Source organism: Zingiber officinale, chromosome 10A, assembly GCF_018446385.1.
Source record: "Zingiber officinale cultivar Zhangliang chromosome 10A, Zo_v1.1, whole genome shotgun sequence".
NCBI lineage: Eukaryota > Viridiplantae > Streptophyta > Magnoliopsida > Zingiberales > Zingiberaceae > Zingiber > Zingiber officinale.
The window spans coordinates 31,475,077-31,496,216 of NC_056004.1; the positions used below are offsets into that span (position 1 = coordinate 31,475,077).

A 21,140-nucleotide genomic window follows, 5' to 3' on the forward strand; every position below is an offset into this window, starting at 1 on the left:
TATCAATTATTAACATAAATAAACAAATATATATATACAAAACATTATTTCTATGATTAAGGAAAACCATTACATGCTGTGCTGGTTTTTATAAACCATCATAATGTTGTAGCTAGTATTGAAAAAACAACATCACATTGTAGCTGGTTTGTAAACATCAACATCAAGGTTGGTGCTAATTTGCAAAAACCAGTGCTGGTGTTTGCAAACCAACTACAATAATGGGTAAAAGAAAAACACTCAACATACATTTTGCAACTCCCGTAGAATGTGCTATTAGAAACACAAGTAGAAAAGGGGGAAGGGGGATGAGTAGTACAGGTTGAATGAAAACCCTATCCCACACTCCACACGATCTGGTCACTAAAGAAGATGGCCTGCGACTAGGATCTAACGCGGGGAAAGAGAGGATCGAGATGAGAGAGAAAGAGGGTTTAGAGCTTTGGTTTTGAAGACAAGCGATTGGAAACGAATGGAAGGTAAGAGAGAGAGCCAAAATATGTCTGTACATTTTGAAGAGGGGGAGAAAATGTTAGATTTTTGTCTATATCAACTAGCCACGTTGGCTGTCATCCATAATCGCTCGTATAAGAGTATGCAAGATAATAAGCTTGTACATATAGCAAAAGGCACTTATATGATGTCCAGCCCGTTTTTAGATTATATAAAATTTTAATTAATATATGATATTTAATTTATATCGATTAATTATGATAAATTTATTCGGAATAGTTAAATTCAAAGAATAGAAAATTTAGGTGATATATTTATGGTACTAACCTTTGATATAATTTTTAATTATTTTTGCAAAATCGATGTTTATCTAGAGCCTTCAAAATATTTAAATATTTTATAGATTTTTAAAACTATTTTTTATATATCAATTTCATTAGATTCATCTTAATTACTTTTCGACAATATTATGTCCTCAGAATTTATACTGTCACGATAACATATCCAAATTATGATCTAGATATTCATGATTAAATTTTCAATTATAAAATATTTATAAAATTTTTTCTTCCAAATAAAAACGTAATAAAAAAATGTCAGAATCTAACTAGCTAAAATGATTTTTTTAAAATTCTTTTTAAAGCTATTATTAAGGATGTTTAATTAATATCATATTTTATAAATAAATTATATTCTTTCTCACTTATTTTCATATTTAATTTTTAAAAATATTATCTAATTAATTTTTATTAATAAATTTTAATTAATTTTTTAACTAACTTAATTAATTTTTTAATTAAATAAATTTATTTTCTAACTTACCAGATTCTACAAGCCATTAAAATTTACCGATTACTTTTTCCCGTTAACTTATAAATTATTTTTAAAAATATTAAGTTATCCAAGCGGATAACTGATGTTATTTTTAAAATTTAAAATTTTTAGGATATTTAAAAGAATTAATAATCTTTTTGGGGGGCAAAACTAGAATTTACCAATAAAAACAGGATAATTCTATAAATCGCCGCTCTATCTGAAGTTTGCCCTTCTCTGCCGCTTCAGTCGTCCGTCTTGATTCCAGTTGCAGTCGAAAGCCCGCTTCATGGTTCGGAACAAGAACCCCCTCTCTCGATCTCGATCTCGATCTCGATCTCGAATAATCTTCGGTTTTGGACGCAGGATGCGGCCAAGGCGGCGTTGGTAACGGTGGAGGAGGAAGAAGAGTTCGAGCCTCTCTTCAATTACAACCGCGTCGAGCCCGTGGATCTCCTCTCCTTCCAGGGTTAGTTCCTGTTTTCTTCTCGCTTCACTCGAAGTCCATTTCTTGGCCGGCAAGTGATTTCTGTATTCCGCACAGATGACGCCTTCGATTCTTCCCCTATTGTCACCTTTGTCGAGCGCAAGAAAGCGTCGGATGCCTCCGTCAGTGCAAATAAGGTTCTTTCTTCACCGGTGGATCATTCTGGGGGAAATTGTCTTTGACAGTTCTAGTGGTTGTGTAGGAGGGGAACGTGAAAGGTAATTACGGAGCCACTGTGGTTGTCCTTGACGATGACGAGGAAGTAGATGGGAAAGGGAAGAAAGGCGGGGGTCAGGTGCCGCCTCGTAAGCCTCCGAATTCGGTAAAGGGATTAGGTGAGAAGGCTAACAATGATGAGGATTGGCTGCCTCCGCCGCCCCCTAGGGTTCCAAACCCCAGATTAAAATCACGAGAGGAGAAGACTCTCCAAGAGTTGCGGTATGATCTAATCCTTGTTTACCTGAGATTTTAGATATTACTCTTCTTTTCTTCTTCTTCTTCTTCTTCTTCTTCTCTTGTATGAAGAATTGAATGCTAAAATTGGCAATCGAACATTTATGCTGTGCTTACTTCGAATTAGGGGAAATGTAAGATTGTGTTTACTTTGAAGCAAAGAAACATGAAGGAAAGGCAGGAGGAAATGGGAAAGTTCATTACAGAGACTAAAACTTAAGAATGATTATAAAGCTTATAAGTTTAAATTAAACATAATATAAAAGGACCTAAAAGTAATTAACTACCAGTTGAACAAGATATTAAATAAATTGAAAAATTATGCACAACCTAAACTTGATCAAAGCTAAGTAACAAAGTTATATTTAATCTCCATTCATAAAAATATAGGAAACCTTCAAGTTGACCAGGGTTGGTTTGGCTGACTTTGGATAGGATAGAAGGGAGCAGGTTGTGAAGGTGGCCTCGTTACCCACACATCCGGCCGGATGAATGGAGCACGGGTTTGTTTGAATGAGCCTTGGCAGGTCCTAGAATGCCTGTCAAGGGCGTGAGCACATACCTCAGAGTAATCATCACCACCTGGACCTCACATCTCGGCACAGTGGTATGTGTAACCTGCCTGCTGTCCAAGTTAACCACAATATTTCCTTTAATTCATAATGCCTAACAGAACGTTGCAGCAAGGGAATCTCTGAAAAAATTTGGATATACAAAACTTAAAATGAAAGTAACTGTTAAGTATTTTAAAAAAGTCTTGAAAAATCTAATAATAATTAATCATATCAAAAATTGAATGTAATCATCACTTAAATAAAATCGATCTGGAAGATGTGAACCAGACAATAATTGAAAATCTTCAATGGATTAATAGGCATTTGGATCAAAACTCAGAAAGTCTAGAAGCAATCATTCAAAACTAATTAAAACTAAACTAAGTCGGTAATGTAATTCAAACTCCCTTTAATATCTGACTCACTTGTACAAGTGATTATGCAAAATAGTTAATTGAATCCCCAACCTAATAAGAATTAAGCCATTGTACAAAAAATGTGAAAAGAACCATAATATATGGCTCTCTTCTTGCCCCTTGAATCAACTATCTTATTTCCTATAAGTTGCTTCAAAACTTTATATGAATGCGGTATGTCACACCATCCTTTATAGATCAAAATCTTTTGGCTTTTATATAGCAACATCTACAAAATGTTAATGTAGATGAAATGAGAATACTAAGATGGATGTGTGAAGTTTAGAAATCAAAAAATAAAATTACTAATAAGTGAAAAAGGTAGAGATGGTATGGGCATATTCAAACAGGCAATAGATTCTCTAGTTAGTAGAGTTAAATCTATTAAAGTGATAGGGTAGAGTGAGACCAAAGAAAAAAAAAGTAATGTAATAAAAAAAAGTAATATGAATACTACTAATGATATAGCTTTGTATAGAGTAAATTTGATGTTAAAATTAATGCAGTCAACCCCAAATAGAGGGGATAAACATGGTTGGATGGCAATGGCTCAAAGTTTGACTACTTAAACTGACATTTGAATCACAATAAAGAACTGATATTGAAAATCCTATCTATCCAATCAACAAAGAAACAAATAGTTAATGAACACATGACTAGCCCAAAAGAAAGAAACATAGTATAGCTTGAAATGGCAACATATTGTATCACGTATCACAGTCATTTGAAAGCACAATGCTAAATTGACAGTCCTATATAGCACACATACGTAGTTATCAGTTGGTGCCCTCGGAAAAGCTATTGCCTTTTTTTTATACTGATCAGGAGGGGGAACTAAGAAGGGGAAGGAGATTTTTCTGTCTGTGCATAAGTGTATCGTTCGTAGAGGAAGATGAGAAAGAAATCATCAATGCTGGTTGATACTGTGTTGTAGCTAGGGCTTGCCATTTTAGAATGGAAATTGGGTGTCATGTCAATTGTGTATTAGTTCTGGTATTTTACTGGACTGCTTGCAAGCAATGTTTAAACATAGCCTTTGTAAAGAATTAATATACATTTGTGTCTTTAATTCACTCCAGGCTATGTTTTCTTGGCTCATCTTCACTTGACGTTTGTTTACTTGCAGGAGATTTAGAAACATGAAAGATAAAATTATCAAAAGAAAATATAACATATGTAATTTATAGAATTTTACAGTATTATTCAAGCAACCCAATTAAGGAAATAATAAAATAAAATCCAAGCATGGAACTTGATATGCGAACCATTTTCCTCCACTAAGAAAATTGCCAGTCCATGTGATAGAAATCAGATTGATATACCATAGATCTATAATCTGATTGAAATTTCATAGAAATTGATTATTAATCAGCAAATTTATTTCTTTTCCATTTCTTTCCTCTTATGTTTGTCCAAATAAACATACAAGTAACTGCAAAGACACACAAGCGCTGTTCGAACTGTGCTATTTTTGTTGATCTCACAAATGTTGAAATTCTTTTGAGCTAAAGTCTAACAGACCTCAAATTGCTTCATCATTATTCTTTGTGGCACTCTGCTGTGTACCTTTTGCAATGTGTAAGGCTTGTTTAACTTCATGATTCCATTTAGCTTTGTAACTTTGTTGCCTAATCATTTTTGATTGGATTGGAAGGGTAGTGTGTTTCCTGTTTTCAGTGGACAAGACTTCTGGAAGCTATGCAAATCTAATGTTGACTACCTTCTGCAGAAGCTGTATTCTTTCCTTTCCTTTCCTTTCCTCCATGTTTATGTAACTTAACTGTTAGACACACAGCATCCGATGGTCCCTTCATGTCAGCTACTAAGTCTTTCGCTCTTTCATAATTTATAGCACACATAGGTACTTATCAAATGGTGCCGCGGAAAAGCTATTGCTTTATTTTATACTGATCAGGAGGGGGAAATAAGAAGGGTAAGGAGATTTTTCTGTCTGCGCATAAGTGTATCGTTCGTAGAGGAAGATCAGGAAGAAATCATCATTGCTGGTTGATACTGTGTTGTAGCTAGGGCTTGCCCTCGTAGAATGGAAATTGGGTATTAGTACTGGTATTTTACTGGACTGCTTGCAAGCAATGTTTAAACATAGCCTTTCTAAAGAATTAATATACATTTGTGTCTTTAATTCACTCCAGGCTATGTTTTCTTGGCTCGTCTTCACTTGACCTTTGTTTACTTGCAGGAGATTTAGAAACATAAAAGATAAAATTATCAAAAGAAAATATAACATATGCAATTTATAGAATTTTACAGTATTATTCAAGCAACCTAATTAAACAAATAAAAAAAAAATCCAAGCATGAAACTTGATATGTGAGCCATGTTCCTCCGCTATAAGAAAATTGCCAGTCCATGTGATAGAAATCAGGTTGATATACCATAGATTTATAATCTGATTGTTTGATGATCTAAAAAATTCACAGAAATTGATTATTAATCATCAAATTTATTTCTTTCCTTTTCTTTCCTCTTATGTTTGTCCAAATAAACATACAAGTAACTGCAAAGACATGCAAGTGCTGTTGGAACTGTGCTATTTTTGTTGATCTCACAAATGTTTGAAATTCTTGAGCTAAAGTCTAACAGACCTCAAATTGCTTCATCATTATTCTTTGTGGCACTCTGCTGTGTACTTTGTAACAGACCTCACAAATGTGTAAGGCTTGTTTAACTTCATGACTCCATTGAGCTTTGTAACTTATTGCCTAATCAATTTTGATTGGATTGGAAGGGTAGTGTGTTTCCTGTTTTCAGTGGACAAGACTTCTGGAAGCTATACAAATCTAATGTTGACTGCCTCCTGTAGAAGCTTTATTCTTTCCTTTCCTTTCTTCCATGTTTATGTAACTTAACTGTTAGACACACAGCATCCGATGGTCCCTTCATCTCAGTTACTAAGTCTTTCACTCTTTGATAATTTGAATGGAAAGCATTAGTCATTCACTTGTTTGCTAACATATATGAAAATTTCGTCGCTGTGTATATGGTACAACACTTAGTTATATTTTGCAAGTGGCCTTCTAGCACTGTGCAGACAAATAAATGGTTCTTAAAGAAGGAAAACCATCTACATTTTTGGAGTTTATGAAATATAATATTAAAAAAATATATTTTCTAAGTAGCCTTGTAGCACTGGGCAGACAGATAAATAAATGGTTCTTAAAGAGGAAAAGTCATATGCATTTTTGGAGTTTATGTAATATAATATTAAAAAAATTAGCGCACACCATGAATTGTGTCATTTAGTTTGCTTAATACAAGTTCGTCAAATGCTAATTTTCTTTTATTAATTTCAACCGTTTGATTTATTTCTTCTAAATTTAAGACTATCATTCTGACATCTCAAGGAATTAGTGATTACTTCTAGGATTGAGTGTTTCTGTAAATCAACTATGATATAATTGGTCAGTATTCTTTCGCTTTGGGTCATTGAAAAGCCATTTTAAGCAACTCATGCCAATATACTATAATGCACTATAATATTTTGGTTTATTAAGCTCAAAGACTAAGAAGATCTGGCTTTTATATGCGTGATATGAAATTTTTCTTTGATAGAAGGAATTAGCAGACATGGGCATCACATCCACATTTAACCAAACTCAGTTCTAAAATTGATCTATAAACCAGCGATCAAGCTTCAGTTTACAGTTACTCACTGTAAATATTCACTAATCAATGTGGCAGGGGCTGGATTTTTAAACTTTTTTGGTTGAAATGCAGTGTTTAATTATGTTTAGCACCCACATCAATGCTTTCTCAACATTAAACTACTGTCATTTGATGCTTTTTTTTTTCCACTCGAGCTCTATTTTAAGTTTATCTGGATAAGGAAAGTGCAAAAGTTTTATGTAATTTTTTTATGTCCAGAGCTTATCATTTTATTGTTATATTGTTCCCAGTTGATGAATGCAGTCATTCCTGCCATTCAACCGACTTTAATACTTACAACTGTATGTGGTTATGTAATTTGATGTGTTTTTCTCTCTAATTTGTAGATTACATAAGCAAAATCTAGCTTCGATTGCTCAGTCAGTGCAAGATGTACTGCATCATGTAGAGGAAGCTGAGATAGAGCAGCATAACAGATCAAGAAAACCCGTTGAGCAACCATCAAAAGAACAAATCCTAAGACAAAAGATAGTAATATCAATCCAAGACAAACTAGGACAAATGCAGTTTCGTGTCTATTTGGTAATGTTTCTTGCTCATGTTTTACTTTCTTCAAATGTTGCTATCTTATTATGGGTTACAGGTTGATCGAGGTTATATTGGCATATATTTTACTGTACCATACTGGATTTTAAAGGAATGCTATATTATGTATGAGTAAGTAGTAACCAAGGTTTATTTTTTATCCTAAGGAAAGTTCAGTATTTGTGGAGTACAGTGCTTAGAGGTCTGTGTCAATATTTTGGGTCTATATGTATTACAGTGTATTCTAAGCATGATTTTTCCTTCAACAATATCGTATTATGAATATTGGGATAATAATATTGGATTATTATTTGATAAAATCTCCTTTTATAATTCTAAATAATATTAGATTATTGTATCTCATTAGGTTATTAGTAATTAATAAATCACATTTTTCATATAGAATTAATAAATATTACTAAAACTACATTATGATGTGATAAAATCATATTTATTGATATAATATTATCTTATATATTATTATTTGATAGCATCAGCTCCATTTATAGGTGGGACTTGCCATCTCAGTTAAATCCAAATCGGGTTTTATATGAAAGTGATTTTAAGTGATCAAGAGAAATATATTGTCTCCTCCATGGCTCCATCAACTATAATCTTTTTTGAGAGACATTGATAAGAGTAAGGCAGTTTCAAGGCTACTATTAAGGATCTAGATCTAGCTTGTGAAAGATCATGAGCAGTGACAAGATTGAACGATTATCCCTTAACCTTGCATAAATCTTGAGGTTGTGAGATTGTGTTTTGAGTTAGAATTGATGTGAATGACTAAAATTGTCACTCCCTCGCCCATGTGTTTATTAGAATTTAAAAAATTCAAGCTGAAATCAGTGAAAAGTCAGCTATATTGGTCCAGTTTTCTCCCCTCAAAATTTAACTAATTTGACCGTATCTCAATAATATTCTTTTTTTTTATTTTGATTTAACCTTGAACAAATTGCAGCTTATTTGCATTGGAATCAAATTTATTTCCTAGCTAATTTCTTCCTAATTGTATTTTTTTTTAAAAATCTTTTGATTAGGCTTTGTAAGATGACCAATTTCTCAATAAATATTGAAAGGGCCTTTGCTAATGCCAATATGATACCTTTATTGCTAACTACCCTTTTTGGTACATCAATTGCAGACTTATTCATGTAGTGGATAGGATTCTAGGCCCAGATAACTTTATTGGTTTTGGGTTGTTTTTGTCTTAGACTTTTAAGTAATAAAAATATATATTTTTAAAATGTGATAAAATACTCAAAAAGATAAACCCAATGGGTTGATGTGTGACATGGTCTTTCAGTGTGGCTCCCAAGTTGCAATAATTTTATCAGTTTGAAATAATTGTAACCAAATACAACCCCTTATTATACTTAAGGTTTACCTCCATTTGCTGCTTCCTTATTTGTTCTTCATCAAATGTCTCCATGTAATTGTAAATCAGACAAATTTGTAATGTCATCATTCGTGCTAAGTACTTTGCATTGGACTTTATATTGATACTTGATAGCGTCCTAGGAGTGTCAGAGTAGATTGGATGTCCTTCTATGATGAAAGAACTTATCAACAACCTGAAGATCCTTTTCAATTTCCATCACTAGTTATTTTATGGATGAGCCTATTGAATGGATGTTTTGATGCCTCATTGAACCAGATGGCGGCATTGCTTTCTTGCTGCTACTTGCTAGCAGCAAAATAGATGGATTGGGCTCTCTAGATTGACCTTGGAATATCTAATTTTCCCAGTTATTATCAGATGCTGAAAACATCCAACACAGAAAGACTGGATTATCTTAATGGAAAAGAGGTAGGAAAAGTGGGAGGACAGCTCCCTTTCCTAGTTTACTTTGAATTTAAAGGGTGCAAAATCAAGAGAGTGAAAGATCGTTAATTTTCCAACATGTCCTTTCTGTTTATAAATGTCCATTGGACACAGAAGGAGAGAAAAACGAAGGGGGGAAAAGAAAGAAAAATCATTTAGACAAGTGATTCATTAACAAATGCGATTGGCTTACTGACGCAGTCTCTGTTATTAAAATATTATTAAAGTCAAGGTTTGAAGTGCCGTTCTGTGCCGTCCCGCACGGACGGTTTTTACCGTTCCGCCGGGCGGCCGAAACCGGCACGGGAGGCGTCCCCGTCTCGGCGGCGCCGGAGGAGACGCGGGACGCCTCCTTCGGCGCTAGAGGAGACGCGGGACGTCTCCGGCGGCGTCCCGCGGCACATTTGGCAGCGAAGGCGTCGCGCGCGACGCCTTCTGGGGCGCCAAAATCGTCCAGCAGGGTCGCCGGACGCTTCTGGCGACCCTTCCGGCGCCGCCGGAGGCGTCCGGCGACGCTTCCAGCGTCGCCGGACGCCCCCCGCGAGATCGCGATGATCGATCGCGATCTCGGGTACGCGTTTTTTTTTTTTTTCTGTTTTTAATAATTATTTATTTTATTTTATTAATTTAAACAATTCCTAAGGAGGATGGGTAGAGGATGTGTGATATTTCGAAGAGGCTTTTATAAACCTAGTTAAATTAACCTAATAAAATATATAAAAAAATATATTTAAAATTAAAATAAATTAAATAAATTTTATTAATTAATATACTGATAATATTTTAAATTTCATTTAAAAATTTTAAAAAATATATAATAATTCTTATTTATATTCTAATATATTTTTATTATTTTAAATTTCATTTAAATTTTTTAAAAAATTCTAAAAAAAATTAAAAAATTCTAATAAATTATATTTATATTCTGATTTTTTTTAATTTTTTACTTGATATTTTTTACTATTTAAAATATATATTATTTAATTAATAATTAATTAAATAAATAAATAGTTAATTTATATAATTATTATTAATATAAAATAATATCTTGTATTATTATTATTATTATTATTATTATAGATACTTCCATTTTAATCTGAATTATTGATATATCAATTCTATTTAAATAAAATTATTTTTAATTATTTTTTTTAACAATATTAAATTATTCAATAATTGAGAACTTATAATAAATCAATATACAACTTATTTTTATATACACAATAAACATATTTATCTTATCATTATTATAGATAAATAAAAAATACCGAAACTATATCGGCGCGGCACGATACGATACCGAAACCGTATCGTTCCGGCCTGAGACCGAAACCTCGGCACGGGTCGAAATTTTAAACCATGATTAAAGTATTTACCTTTATCTGGATTTCTTGTCTCTTGTCTAAGTTTGACATTTCTTACCTAAAAGAAATTTGATCTTTCTCTCAAATGATAGTCCATCTGATTTTTATTCGAACTTCACAATCCATGAGTTTTTTTTTTTTTCAAATTAACTTTGATTTCCAATACACTTGGGCCATTCATTTCAAATTTATCTATTTGATATATAATTGATCTTTGAAGTATGTGAGAGAATATTTTCCTATTGTATAAATCTAATCTTGGTAGTATTACTTGGTTCACCCAATAGTTGCAAGTAAAGCCTGGAACAACCTGTGAGAAAATTTCAATCTCACTAACTGACTTTATTTCAGCAAATCAAGTTTGCTCATGCCCATCATGTCATATCACCCAAAATTCCCTCCGATGTGGCAATCAAAGTGAAAAATAGTTTAGGATTTAAATATTTTATGATGTCCTTGAGTCACTTAGATTTGTGATTTTGACTATAATGTACTCACATAATATTGGGAGAGACTGGCATGAACCTTCTCCCACATAATCCTATTTTTATTAGTGAAGATATATGTTAGACATTGGTGATATTCTTGACGAGTTGACACAGATAGGGTTGTGATTACTCAGTGCAGGACTCTTGATTTTGTTAATTCAGATAGTAACTAATCAAGAGGGATTTTTGGTGTTAAGATGTGATCAAATGAAATTGTGGTTTGTTGAGACAAAAGTTTGATGGAAGGAGTTTTGGGGGAAATAAATTATTGAAAATGAATTTAAATTATCAATAAAATTAGATAGTAGTAATATCTTTGAATGATTGTGATTGTGATTGTATTGTATTGATGGGAGCAATTCTGCTATTGAGATTACAATCTGTTCTGTTCTTGACCAATCTAATGAAATTTGTACTTTATAGATCTGAAATTTGTACTTTTATAGTATTTTACAATTTGCTTTAAGGAATCAAATGAATTGGATTCCAATGTTTCTTTTTTCTATCACGACCTTCTCAAGTGCTATTGCATTTTTCTAATCAACACACTCAGTTACATTGAGGATGCAAGGATTGAGTCTTTAATGGTCACTTCGACACAATTGTTTTGGGATGGTGGAGGGGGCGAGATAAGGCTAGCCAGTCCCTACTGTAGTATTGGTGTGGTCTCTTAGCGAGAGACTTGGAATTTTGTGGTGGCTGTTTTGGCTAACAAACTACAGAGATGGGCAACTGGAGATGATGACAATAGGACATATAGGCTGTAACTACCACTACTTGTTTGAGGACAAATTAGTCCTTGTGACAGCGTGTCATAAGATTGGGTCAAATGATGTTGTCATCTGAATTTCATGGGGTGTTGAGGTGGAGAGTGAATTTGCAGATGGGGCACGTGCTGCTCAGGTAATCTGTGATGTTCTTCCTGTTGATGAGCACCAAATGCATTCTGAGGGTGAATGAACACTATGGAATTCTTTTATGGAATCACAAGAGGGAATGAGATGTGTATTGGGGTTAGCAAGCATAATGTGGCCTACTATCATTTGATATACAAGGTTTTGCCCGAGTTGGCATTCTCATGCCTAGGGAAGATAGGAGGAAGTAGACAACTTATCCAACACTCAATTTGTCTTAATGGCAGATCTAAGATTTTTTTAGGGTTTCTAAACCTAAAATGAAAGGGCAGTCTGGTGCATAATGCTCCCGTCAATACGGAGTCTCGGGAAGGGTCTATTATACGTAGCCTTACTCTACTTTGCAATTGACAGTTTTCAAGATTCTAACTTGTAACCTCTAAGTCACACGGCACTACCATTGCGCTAAGGCTCCTCAACTTTCTATAACCTAAATAATATAATAAATCTATATGAGTTATAGATGCTCAGAGGAATAGGAGCAACTTGGCCATTACTTTAATTTGAAAAATTAAAGAGAAAGACATGATATTTATCAGGTTTGCTGAATTGTTGCAAGTGTAACTGTTCTTCTAATCATTGTTTTTTTCCCCACTTTGTCTAAGCCTAACTAATCCTTGAATGGCTTTTATCCTTTTTGTCTTTTGACACTCAGTTGTGTTTTTGTTGATAAAGTAATTGTTTAGAACTTAAAGAGGGGCAATCATGTACATTGCAGGATGAAAATTTTGATAGGCTTTTCAAATTGTATGCTGAAAAGGTACAAGTCAAGCTGGACAAGTTAGTATTCTCTTTCGACGGAGAGAAAGTTAGTTCAAATGCGACACCTGAAGCCCTTGGCATGGAGAATGACGATATCATTGAAGTTTATGATAAATCATAGAACCGTTTTGAATCAATGGATGGCAGAAGTGTAAATCAAGAGTGCTGAACTATGATCCCAATATTTTGCTAGTTGAATTCTGCAATAATATGCAGATTTTTTTGTGGTGGCTGTCAATTTGACGCCAAGGCCAACGATGGAGTGATATGATGGTACAGTAGAAAAAATCTCTTGATTGTGGCAGAAAGTGATGCGTGTTCTTATAGCGTAACATAAAGCTCATCTGTCGTGTTTCTTTGCACAATTCTTGATAGATAATTTTTAGGTTAAAAATTACTGTTTATGATGGTGAAACGATGACAGTCATGGCCAATCTACAATAGCGAAAAGCTCTCATGCGTTTAATTAGTTATTTGTTCGCTTCCAAAATGAGCATGAAGTAGCATGAGAGCTTGAGATCTAATTTTTTGAGGTTCATTCCCCGTCGGGCTTATTCCCTCGTGTGATTAAATGCCCACCCAACTAGAAGGCGGTTTGGAATATGATTAACTTTCATTCACGTCGCCGTGGGATCGGCGGGAGGAACGAAACCAATTTTTTTTTTCATTAAGATCTATTTTTTTCAAAAAAAAAAATAATTACTAGAAAGAAAGATAGTAAAATAAAAGTAAAGAAAATATTTAAATATTAATTTAGAAGGTCAAAAGTAAAATATTGCTGTACGATCTTTTGCTTGGAGAGAATTTTAATTTTCACAAATATATTTGTTAAATAGATTTGAAAAAGATAATAATTTCGAATTATTTTGAGTTTGATTAAAATTGAGTTTATTTGGATCTGTATTTTATTCCATAATAAAAATTCTATACGGCCTAGACCGTCGTGACCATCTGGAACGATTGTTTCAAACGGGTGGACAATGAGTAGCTCCAGAAGTAGTTTTTACCATTGATGAATCTATAAAAATTTTCATAGAGCACCTCGGCAATTTGGAAAATTAGACCGTTGGCTCAAAACCAAACAAAGGAAATTAGAATTCTATTTATAATGTAGAAATTTCTTATCTTAAAATTTGATGAAATTAAAAACCATTTTTCAAAAATTTGAGATTTTAAAACGTTGGCGTTTGTATTTTTTTTTCCCTTCAGAAAAGAGAACTACATAATTCAACAATGTCATGCCAAATATATTTATATCCTCTAATTCCAAACATGCAAAAAGAGCAACTAAAGGATGTGCAGGGACAATTGTAACCGTGTTGAGCACCCTCGACGTCCACAATTTGGTTCTTAGGTTGTGACGAAGAGCTTGCCCCGAGAATAGTACCTTTGGCATAACTTCTTCAGTGACGCAACAGAATGCTGCATTCGATTTAACGTCGTATCCCTGAACATGGCCTGCAGGTTATGTTTTCTCAGCTATGAACCAGGGCATCAGGAAACAGAAACATATTGACAAAACACTATTAACTAATTTCAGAGTGCATAAAGGATACCTGATAATCATCACCATATTTTTCAATTAACTTCCCAACATGAACGCGTTGCATAAAAGTCAGTGGTTGAGTAGGTGCTACTTTTCCATCCCTACGCATCTTCCCAAGCGCAGACTTCAATTCTGCATTGTTTGAAATCAAGTCGAAGGTAAATAATGGAAACGCAATAAAATTATCTGGAAACGAGTTGATTTCCGTGAAAGAATAGTTTGCTCTGACTATATGCAGCATGAATCTACACAACCCACTAAACATTTCCTAACACTGAAAAAAAGAGAGATGAATTAGTAACAAGATACAGCAAACAACAATCAAGTCTTTTCCCCCTAGAAAGCGTAGTTTCGTTTCCTAAACAATAAACTTATGTCTTTGAAACTAATATCTCTCGGTTGATTAAGTTGGTTGTGTGCAGTTCATATTGGGGTAACTGGGACGTAACAATTAGTGTGCAGGACGATGCAGAGAGGCCATGCTCTAGTTTACAGTGAATATATGCTCAATTTACACTTGAATCAAACTGTTTCCTGCCTTTACAAGTCCCAAGCCTTCCTCTCCTTCCAAAGAGCTCTAAATCCTACTAACACAGTAAAATCTTAATCCAGAAGGCATTAACAGTTAATCACCACAGCAACATCTCTAGAACTGTGGAACTAGAGTCAGGCACATTAAAGATTTGGTAACTTAAATGCTAGAATCCCGCGATAATCAAGAACAAAATAGCTCCTTTCCTGACTACTTGAGTCCTTAGTCAAGTACATCAAATCATCACGATGGTGGAACAATCTCATAGTAGTTCAAGAGGGTAAAGATGTGGTTCCATCATCTCAAAAACAGGAGGTCATGATGACAAAATTGTACAGATCCAAGTTCCCATACTACAAGAAATAAGAGAATCCTTCTGCGAATTAAGCTGAAGCAAGCACTTCTTTTACCAGCCACAAACACCAGATCACGAGAACATTCTCCACGAGAACATTCTGTAGCTTCACCTAGTGGAAAAGTGACCTAATTAAGCTGATGAAAGAACTTTTACCAGCCACAAACACCAGATCATGAGAATGTGGCTGTAGCTTCACCTAGTGGAAAGGATGTGACTTTGGTTTATAAAATTTGTAGCAGATGTGTCAGACAAAGGGGAGATTTACAAAAGCTCCCATTGTTGTTTCAGACCCTCCATTCAAATCACAAAAATGTGGTAAACTATTGACACTACAACAGATTGGAACCACCCAAGCTTACCAACAGAAGTTTGAGCACTTGATCAGTCGATTAGAGCAGTTCCTTAAATTTTGAACAAGAAGTTGACATTTTTGTATGTGGTTTCTTCCCCTAATTTCTGCAGAAGTGCAACCAACAGGCCCCAAAATCTCACTGAAGCTACGAACTCAGCAAGTCTATAACAAAACAAGGGCTGGCACCAAATAATCGAGTGGGAACAGTAGAACCACATAAATAACACAATGGCCATCTGTGATAGCACAATCAACAGTAAAAGTGGCTACTCGTACAAAAACTATTGAAAGGAGTGTAAAGGGGTTGTGCATTTCCTGTAATGGCCAGTTCAGTCACACCCAATTATACAAGAAACTATTTTTGCTAGGACAGCCAACTTGGACCAACAAGTATGGATATTTCTTGTTGTTTTCATGGTTGTCACTAGTGCTAAGTTGATCTTTGATAGCATTTTTCAAGTTGCATGGCTTACTCAAAACAAATGTATGATTGGGACCTAACTTCACCAACATCTAGATGTTATTGTTCAAATTAAGTGGGACCACTCTCAAGTTCAGCTCCATAACTCACATATTAATGATAGGTAAAACAGGTTACCAGGCTAAGAATTGGTATGTATCTCATATGCTTTCTAGGAGGTCAACTTTTCATTGCCTATGTTGGACAGAAGCACTATATTGGACACTTGGACATATTGTGGACCAAGCAGCTTTCATTACATGAGGCTCACTTCCAATGGAGGCTTCTGCTTGCTTCCCTTTGTTGTTGAAGATGATCACAGTGCAAAGGGGAACATGGTGATACCCCCACCCTTCCAGCCAGGGAGCTCAATCTCATATTTTGTCCAGTGGAAGATGTACGTGCCCATGTTCTAATCAGTAGGTAATTTTCTGAATTGGGATATCTGACTGAAATCTCATATTTTGTCCAGTGGAAGATGTATGTGCCCATGTTCTAATCAGTAGGTAATTTTCTGAATTGGGATATCTGACTGAAATATTGTGAATTTATATATTCTATCTGGAACCGCCACATCAACGGCCCGGCCCCCCTAGAGCCGGTCCCACGGATATGGAGGGAGATAAATACAGGTACACAACTGAAAGCGCATAATCGGGATGATAACCCCAGGCAATGACACCCCGAGGATCGAACCCTGGATCTCTCGGCCATGAAACCATGCGCCCCCAGCTGTGCTACGCCCTGGGGACATGAATTTATATATTCTAGGAGTTACAGAACATGGTTTTTAGTTATTGAGAACCACGACAACTGTATCTAAGTAGCTAACCGTTCTCTAATTTGTTTCCAGAAGAGGGATTGTACCAGTTATCGAATCATCTTTTGAGTCAACCTAACACATCAGTTATAGCAAAGTACCATTGATTAGTCATAATAGAGAAAGTCAGAAATAGTTCCAATGATAAAAACTAGATACTCTATTGCACCAAAGCTGCAATAGATGCATTTAGTATGTGCGGGCATCTTCACCAGGTAACAAAAGGATAAATGCTTAGAACAAGGTTGTCAAATCTTACTACAGTTAGAAACCAGAACGGAGAAAATACGAGGTGGTTCAACCTTTATGCATTAAAGAAATTTAAAATCTACGTACAAAGGGACCGTGTAAAGGCACAACAATATACCTAATTTCCTAACTACAATAAAAAGCTAGAACTTGTAAATGACATAACCAAGGACATTAGTGTTTGAAAATACGAAATCATGTTTAACTGTAAAACAATTGAACTTTTAAAAGCAATCTAGCAGTCCAATCAAAGGGGGAAAAAATCTGTGAAACGTAAAAGCAAAATGTAAACGAAAAGCATGTGTTATATCAACTAACCATCGGATTCAAGATCGCTGCCGCTGTCAATTGAGTCGAACTCCGAAACAGGAGCAGATTCACGGTCAGGGAGCTGGAGAGCGGGGCACTCTGCGATCTGATGAGAGAGCGACACGGCGCTACGGATATTGGGGTTGGAGACTACGCCAAACGTCCTGTAGTTACGGATGACGCTTCCCTTGGCGTCCCACTCCCTCGTCCCTTCCTCTCCGGCATCCGCGTCCCCGTCGGGGGCAGCTAGAGCCTTCGGGATGATGCATACGGGCTTGAAGAGACCGGGTTTCTTGCGCGGAAGCCCGACGCGAACTTTAGCATGGGATTTCTTGATCTTCCTCCGTGATCTACCCATTGCTGCCTCTGGCTGCCGGCCGCGTCAGGCTCTGCTTTTTATAGCGGGCTGTCGCTAGGGTTTCTTGCCTTTATAATTGGTTATTTCATGTAATGACCATTAATATATATATATATAAACCAAATTATGAATTTTTTAATTCTCCCGACGATTACTATTTTTATTTATTTATTTATTTTTTAAGTTGATATCATTTATCTAATTTAAGTCATTAATTGCTGGGATGATCCATCTGAACTTATCAAAACACAGCGGACTGAGGGGGTAACGACCTTGGCCTCATCTCACAGCAGGTTAAGGGTGACGGGTTCGGCTTTTTATTCTCATTCGTTACTAAAATAAATTAAGAAACGCTAACCAATGATCAATTTGATCTCACACGAATTTTTTAGTTGACATCGGACATAGATTAATATTGAGGAATGTAAATGAGTCAAACTACTCGTGAACTATTCGAAGCTCGATTCGATAAAAATTTATTTGAGATCGTTTAATGAGACTCATTAAGATAAACAAATCAAAGTTAAACTTCACAATATTCGAGTTGTTAACTTGTGAACATATTCGTTAAGCTCATGAATTATTTTTTAAATAATAAAAATAATAATTTTGATATTGAATTTATAAATTTTATATTCTACTTATGAAAAATATAGATAAATATATTAAATTTATTTATTATAATAAAATTATAAATTTTAATAAGAATATTATAATTTTTTTAAAAATATATAATTTAATTTTTAATGAATATTTAAATTTATAATTTATATTTATTAAGCTCGTTTAGACTCGATAAAAACTCGAATAAACTCGTGAGTCATGAATATATTCGTTAAATAAAGATCGAGCTCGACTCGATTATAAATAAGTTAAACTCAAATATCCAAAAATTCAAGTTGACTCTATTACACCCCTAAATAATATTAGGATAATCAACCTCCCACTAATTTTTCACCGATCATCAAAACCGTTAAAAGCAATTGATCGGTTAATTCGCAGTTACGACAATGGAACAATATGAATGAGAGGCATGAGATACGGAGGAGCCCTTCCTCTTCCTCTCAACTATCGCCATGCCAATGCGTGTCTCAGTTCTCTCGTCTCCCTCTGCGGCAGAGAGAGGAACTATCGTCTCGGGACATCGTTTCATGCTGCTATTCTCAAAATTCTCGACCCTTTCGCCCTCCACGCTCGTAGCCACCCTATCCACGTCTGGAATGCGCTCGTCTCCATGTACTCCAAATGCGGCCAAATGGTCGCCGCGGCCAAGGTGTTCGATGAAATGAGGCTGAAAGACTCCGTCTCGTGGAATTCCGTCATTTCAGGTTGCTTGATCGGGAATGACTGGGAAAGAGGGATTGGCTACTTCAAGCGAATGCATCAGTCGGGGATCAGCCTTCCCGATCATGCTACCTATTCCACAGTTTTGTCAGTCTATGTCGAAATGGAGCTCTTCCTGGGGATCACCATGATCCATGCTTGCACAATTGTTAGCGGATATCTCGTAGTGGTTCCAGTAGGCAATGCCCTCGTGACAGCTTACTTTAGGTCCGGGTCTCCGAGTTGTGCCCGAAAGGTGTTCGACGGAATGCGGTGCAGAAATGTTGTTACTTGGACCGCCATGGTTTCTGGGCTCGCTCAAAACCTTCTGCCAGAGGATAGCTTAGCTATGTTTCACAACATGCGATTTGCGGAGGAAGCAAACTCTCTTACCTACACAAGTGCCCTCCTCGCTTGTTCTGGACTGCGGGCTCTTCCCGTAGGACGACAGATTCATGGTCTCATTCTAAAGACTGGGTTTCATATGGACCTCCATGTTCAAAGTGCTCTAATGGATGTGTACTCAAAATGTGGCATGATGGAAGAAGCACTTGAACTCTTTCAGGCCTGTAAAAAGACTGATGAGGTATGTGTTACACTGATTTTAGTGGGTTTGTCACATAATGGATTCGAGGAAAAGGCATTCAAACTGTTTGCTGAGATTGTCAGATCAGGGAAAGAATTTGACGAAAACATGTTCTCTGCTGTTTTGGGTGCATTTGGTCCCTCAGCACACCTCTCTCTAGGCAAGCAAATACACTCAATGGTCATTAAGAAGTCACTGGGATCAAATATTTTTGTTTCTAATGGGCTGATCAACATGTATGCTAAATGTGGTGAACTGTGGGATTCATCCAAAATTTTTACGCGGATGGAGGTTAAGAACTCGGTGTCGTGGAACTCGATCATAGCAGCCTTTGCCTGTCATGGATACGGTGGGGAAACACTCAAGCTATATGAGCATATGAAAGCCGAAGGCATGGAACCAACAGATGTCACCTTCTTGTCTTTGCTTCATGCTTGTAGCCATATAGGTTCTATCGAGAAAGGCATTGAGTATTTAAAATCAATGCACTTGCATCACGGGATCGTACCGAGGATGGAGCATTATGCTTGTGTCGTGGACATGTTGGGTCGAGCAGGGCTTTTGAACAATGCAAAGAACTTCATTGAAGATCTTTGTGCAGTTGCCGGCCCTAATGCTCAAGTTTGGCAGGCATTGCTTGGTGCTTCTAGCATTCATGTTGATTTGGAGATAGGAAGATATGCTGCAAAACGTTTGCTTGAAATTTCACCAGAATGCCCTGCAGGTTATGTTTTGTTGGCAAACATATGTTCATCGAAGGGAAGATTGGTCGAGAGAGCTAGAATCCTCAAGCAGATGAAGAAGAAAGGAGTGAAGAAGGATACAGGAGCAAGTTGGATTGAAGTGGAGAAGGAGGTGCATGTTTTCGTCGTCGAAGATAGGGTTCATCCTCAAGGCAAGGTGATTTATGAAGTATTGAACAACTTGGTTGCTGTTGTTAGGGACCAGGAGCATGAGGCGCGCAAAAGGTCTGTGTTGTATGATTTGGAAATAACCACCATGAAATGATTTTTAATGTACCATTTTGTATCAAAATCTTAGAATAAATTACTAGAAGAAATGATCATAATTCCCATTTCATTTTATTTTGTTTCACCCCGCCAAATCTCCATAAACCTATGTAAAACTAATAATATCGATGTTATCCTTGGAATCACATATAAATAATCTGAATGGTCTATATTTTGATTAAGATTTGATTAATAGGATAAAATTGAAATACCTGTATGTATATTAATAAAGATTTATAATTTTTAAAATGATAATTTTAAATTTAATGACTTTTAATATCTTACTATCTTACTATTTTATTAAAAATTTCTCCCCTTTACTAACTAACTTTGGTGAAGCCTAAAATGAATTTACGTTACTGTCTTTTTTTCTATTTACACTAAAAATAATTCCAAGGTTTATTAGTAATTTGACAAGCGAAACAATCAGTAATCTAGAGTTTGAGATTCAGCTACGACGTATTATTATGAATTTTTCTCATCATTAATTTTCTTT

The 21,140-nt window shown here is 35.5% G+C and overlaps 3 protein-coding genes across 3 annotated transcripts; 2 read left to right on the top strand and 1 right to left on the bottom strand.

The window, feature by feature from the left end:
- The first annotated feature begins 1,479 nt into the window (after positions 1-1,479).
- LOC122027349 lies at positions 1,480-13,106 on the top strand. Its single transcript, XM_042586297.1, has 6 exons — positions 1,480-1,558; positions 1,633-1,735; positions 1,811-1,890; positions 1,956-2,191; positions 7,190-7,385; positions 12,698-13,106. Exons 1-6 carry the CDS (start codon positions 1,556-1,558, stop codon positions 12,860-12,862), a joined length of 783 nt encoding a protein of 260 aa, XP_042442231.1. The 5' UTR covers positions 1,480-1,555; the 3' UTR covers positions 12,863-13,106.
- An 805-nt stretch (positions 13,107-13,911) lies between these two features.
- Positions 13,912-17,800, bottom strand: LOC122028231. Its single transcript, XM_042587260.1, has 3 exons — positions 17,377-17,800; positions 14,298-14,419; positions 13,912-14,199 (listed from the first exon to the last, which is right to left on the bottom strand). Exons 1-3 carry the CDS (start codon positions 17,723-17,725, stop codon positions 14,092-14,094), a joined length of 579 nt encoding a protein of 192 aa, XP_042443194.1. The 5' UTR covers positions 17,726-17,800; the 3' UTR covers positions 13,912-14,091.
- Positions 17,801-18,674: 874 nt separating this feature from the next.
- On the top strand, positions 18,675-20,765 carry LOC122028282 (pentatricopeptide repeat-containing protein At3g05340-like). The gene has a single exon (XM_042587326.1). It carries the CDS (start codon positions 18,750-18,752, stop codon positions 20,640-20,642), a length of 1,893 nt encoding a protein of 630 aa, XP_042443260.1. The 5' UTR covers positions 18,675-18,749; the 3' UTR covers positions 20,643-20,765.
- The last annotated feature ends 375 nt before the right edge of the window (positions 20,766-21,140 follow it).

What these genes read in the sequence shown, in the direction of transcription:
- LOC122028231 (XM_042587260.1), bottom strand. Translation starts at nt 17,725, where the DNA reads ATGGGTAGATCACGGAGGAAGATCAAGAAATCCCATGCTAAAGTTCGC. An exon ending in CAGCGATCTTGAATCCGATG is followed by an intron (nt 14,420 to 17,376) that starts GTTAGTTGATAT and finishes CAAACAATGCAG; the next exon opens with AATTGAAGTCTGCGCTTGGG. An exon ending in AATATGGTGATGATTATCAG is followed by an intron (nt 14,200 to 14,297) that starts GTATCCTTTATG and finishes CATAACCTGCAG; the next exon opens with GCCATGTTCAGGGATACGAC.
- LOC122028282 (XM_042587326.1), top strand. Translation starts at nt 18,750, where the DNA reads ATGAGAGGCATGAGATACGGAGGAGCCCTTCCTCTTCCTCTCAACTAT.
- LOC122027349 (XM_042586297.1), top strand. An exon ending in AAGACTCTCCAAGAGTTGCG is followed by an intron (nt 2,192 to 7,189) that starts GTATGATCTAAT and finishes TCTAATTTGTAG; the next exon opens with ATTACATAAGCAAAATCTAG. An exon ending in TGCAGTTTCGTGTCTATTTG is followed by an intron (nt 7,386 to 12,697) that starts GTAATGTTTCTT and finishes TGTACATTGCAG; the next exon opens with GATGAAAATTTTGATAGGCT.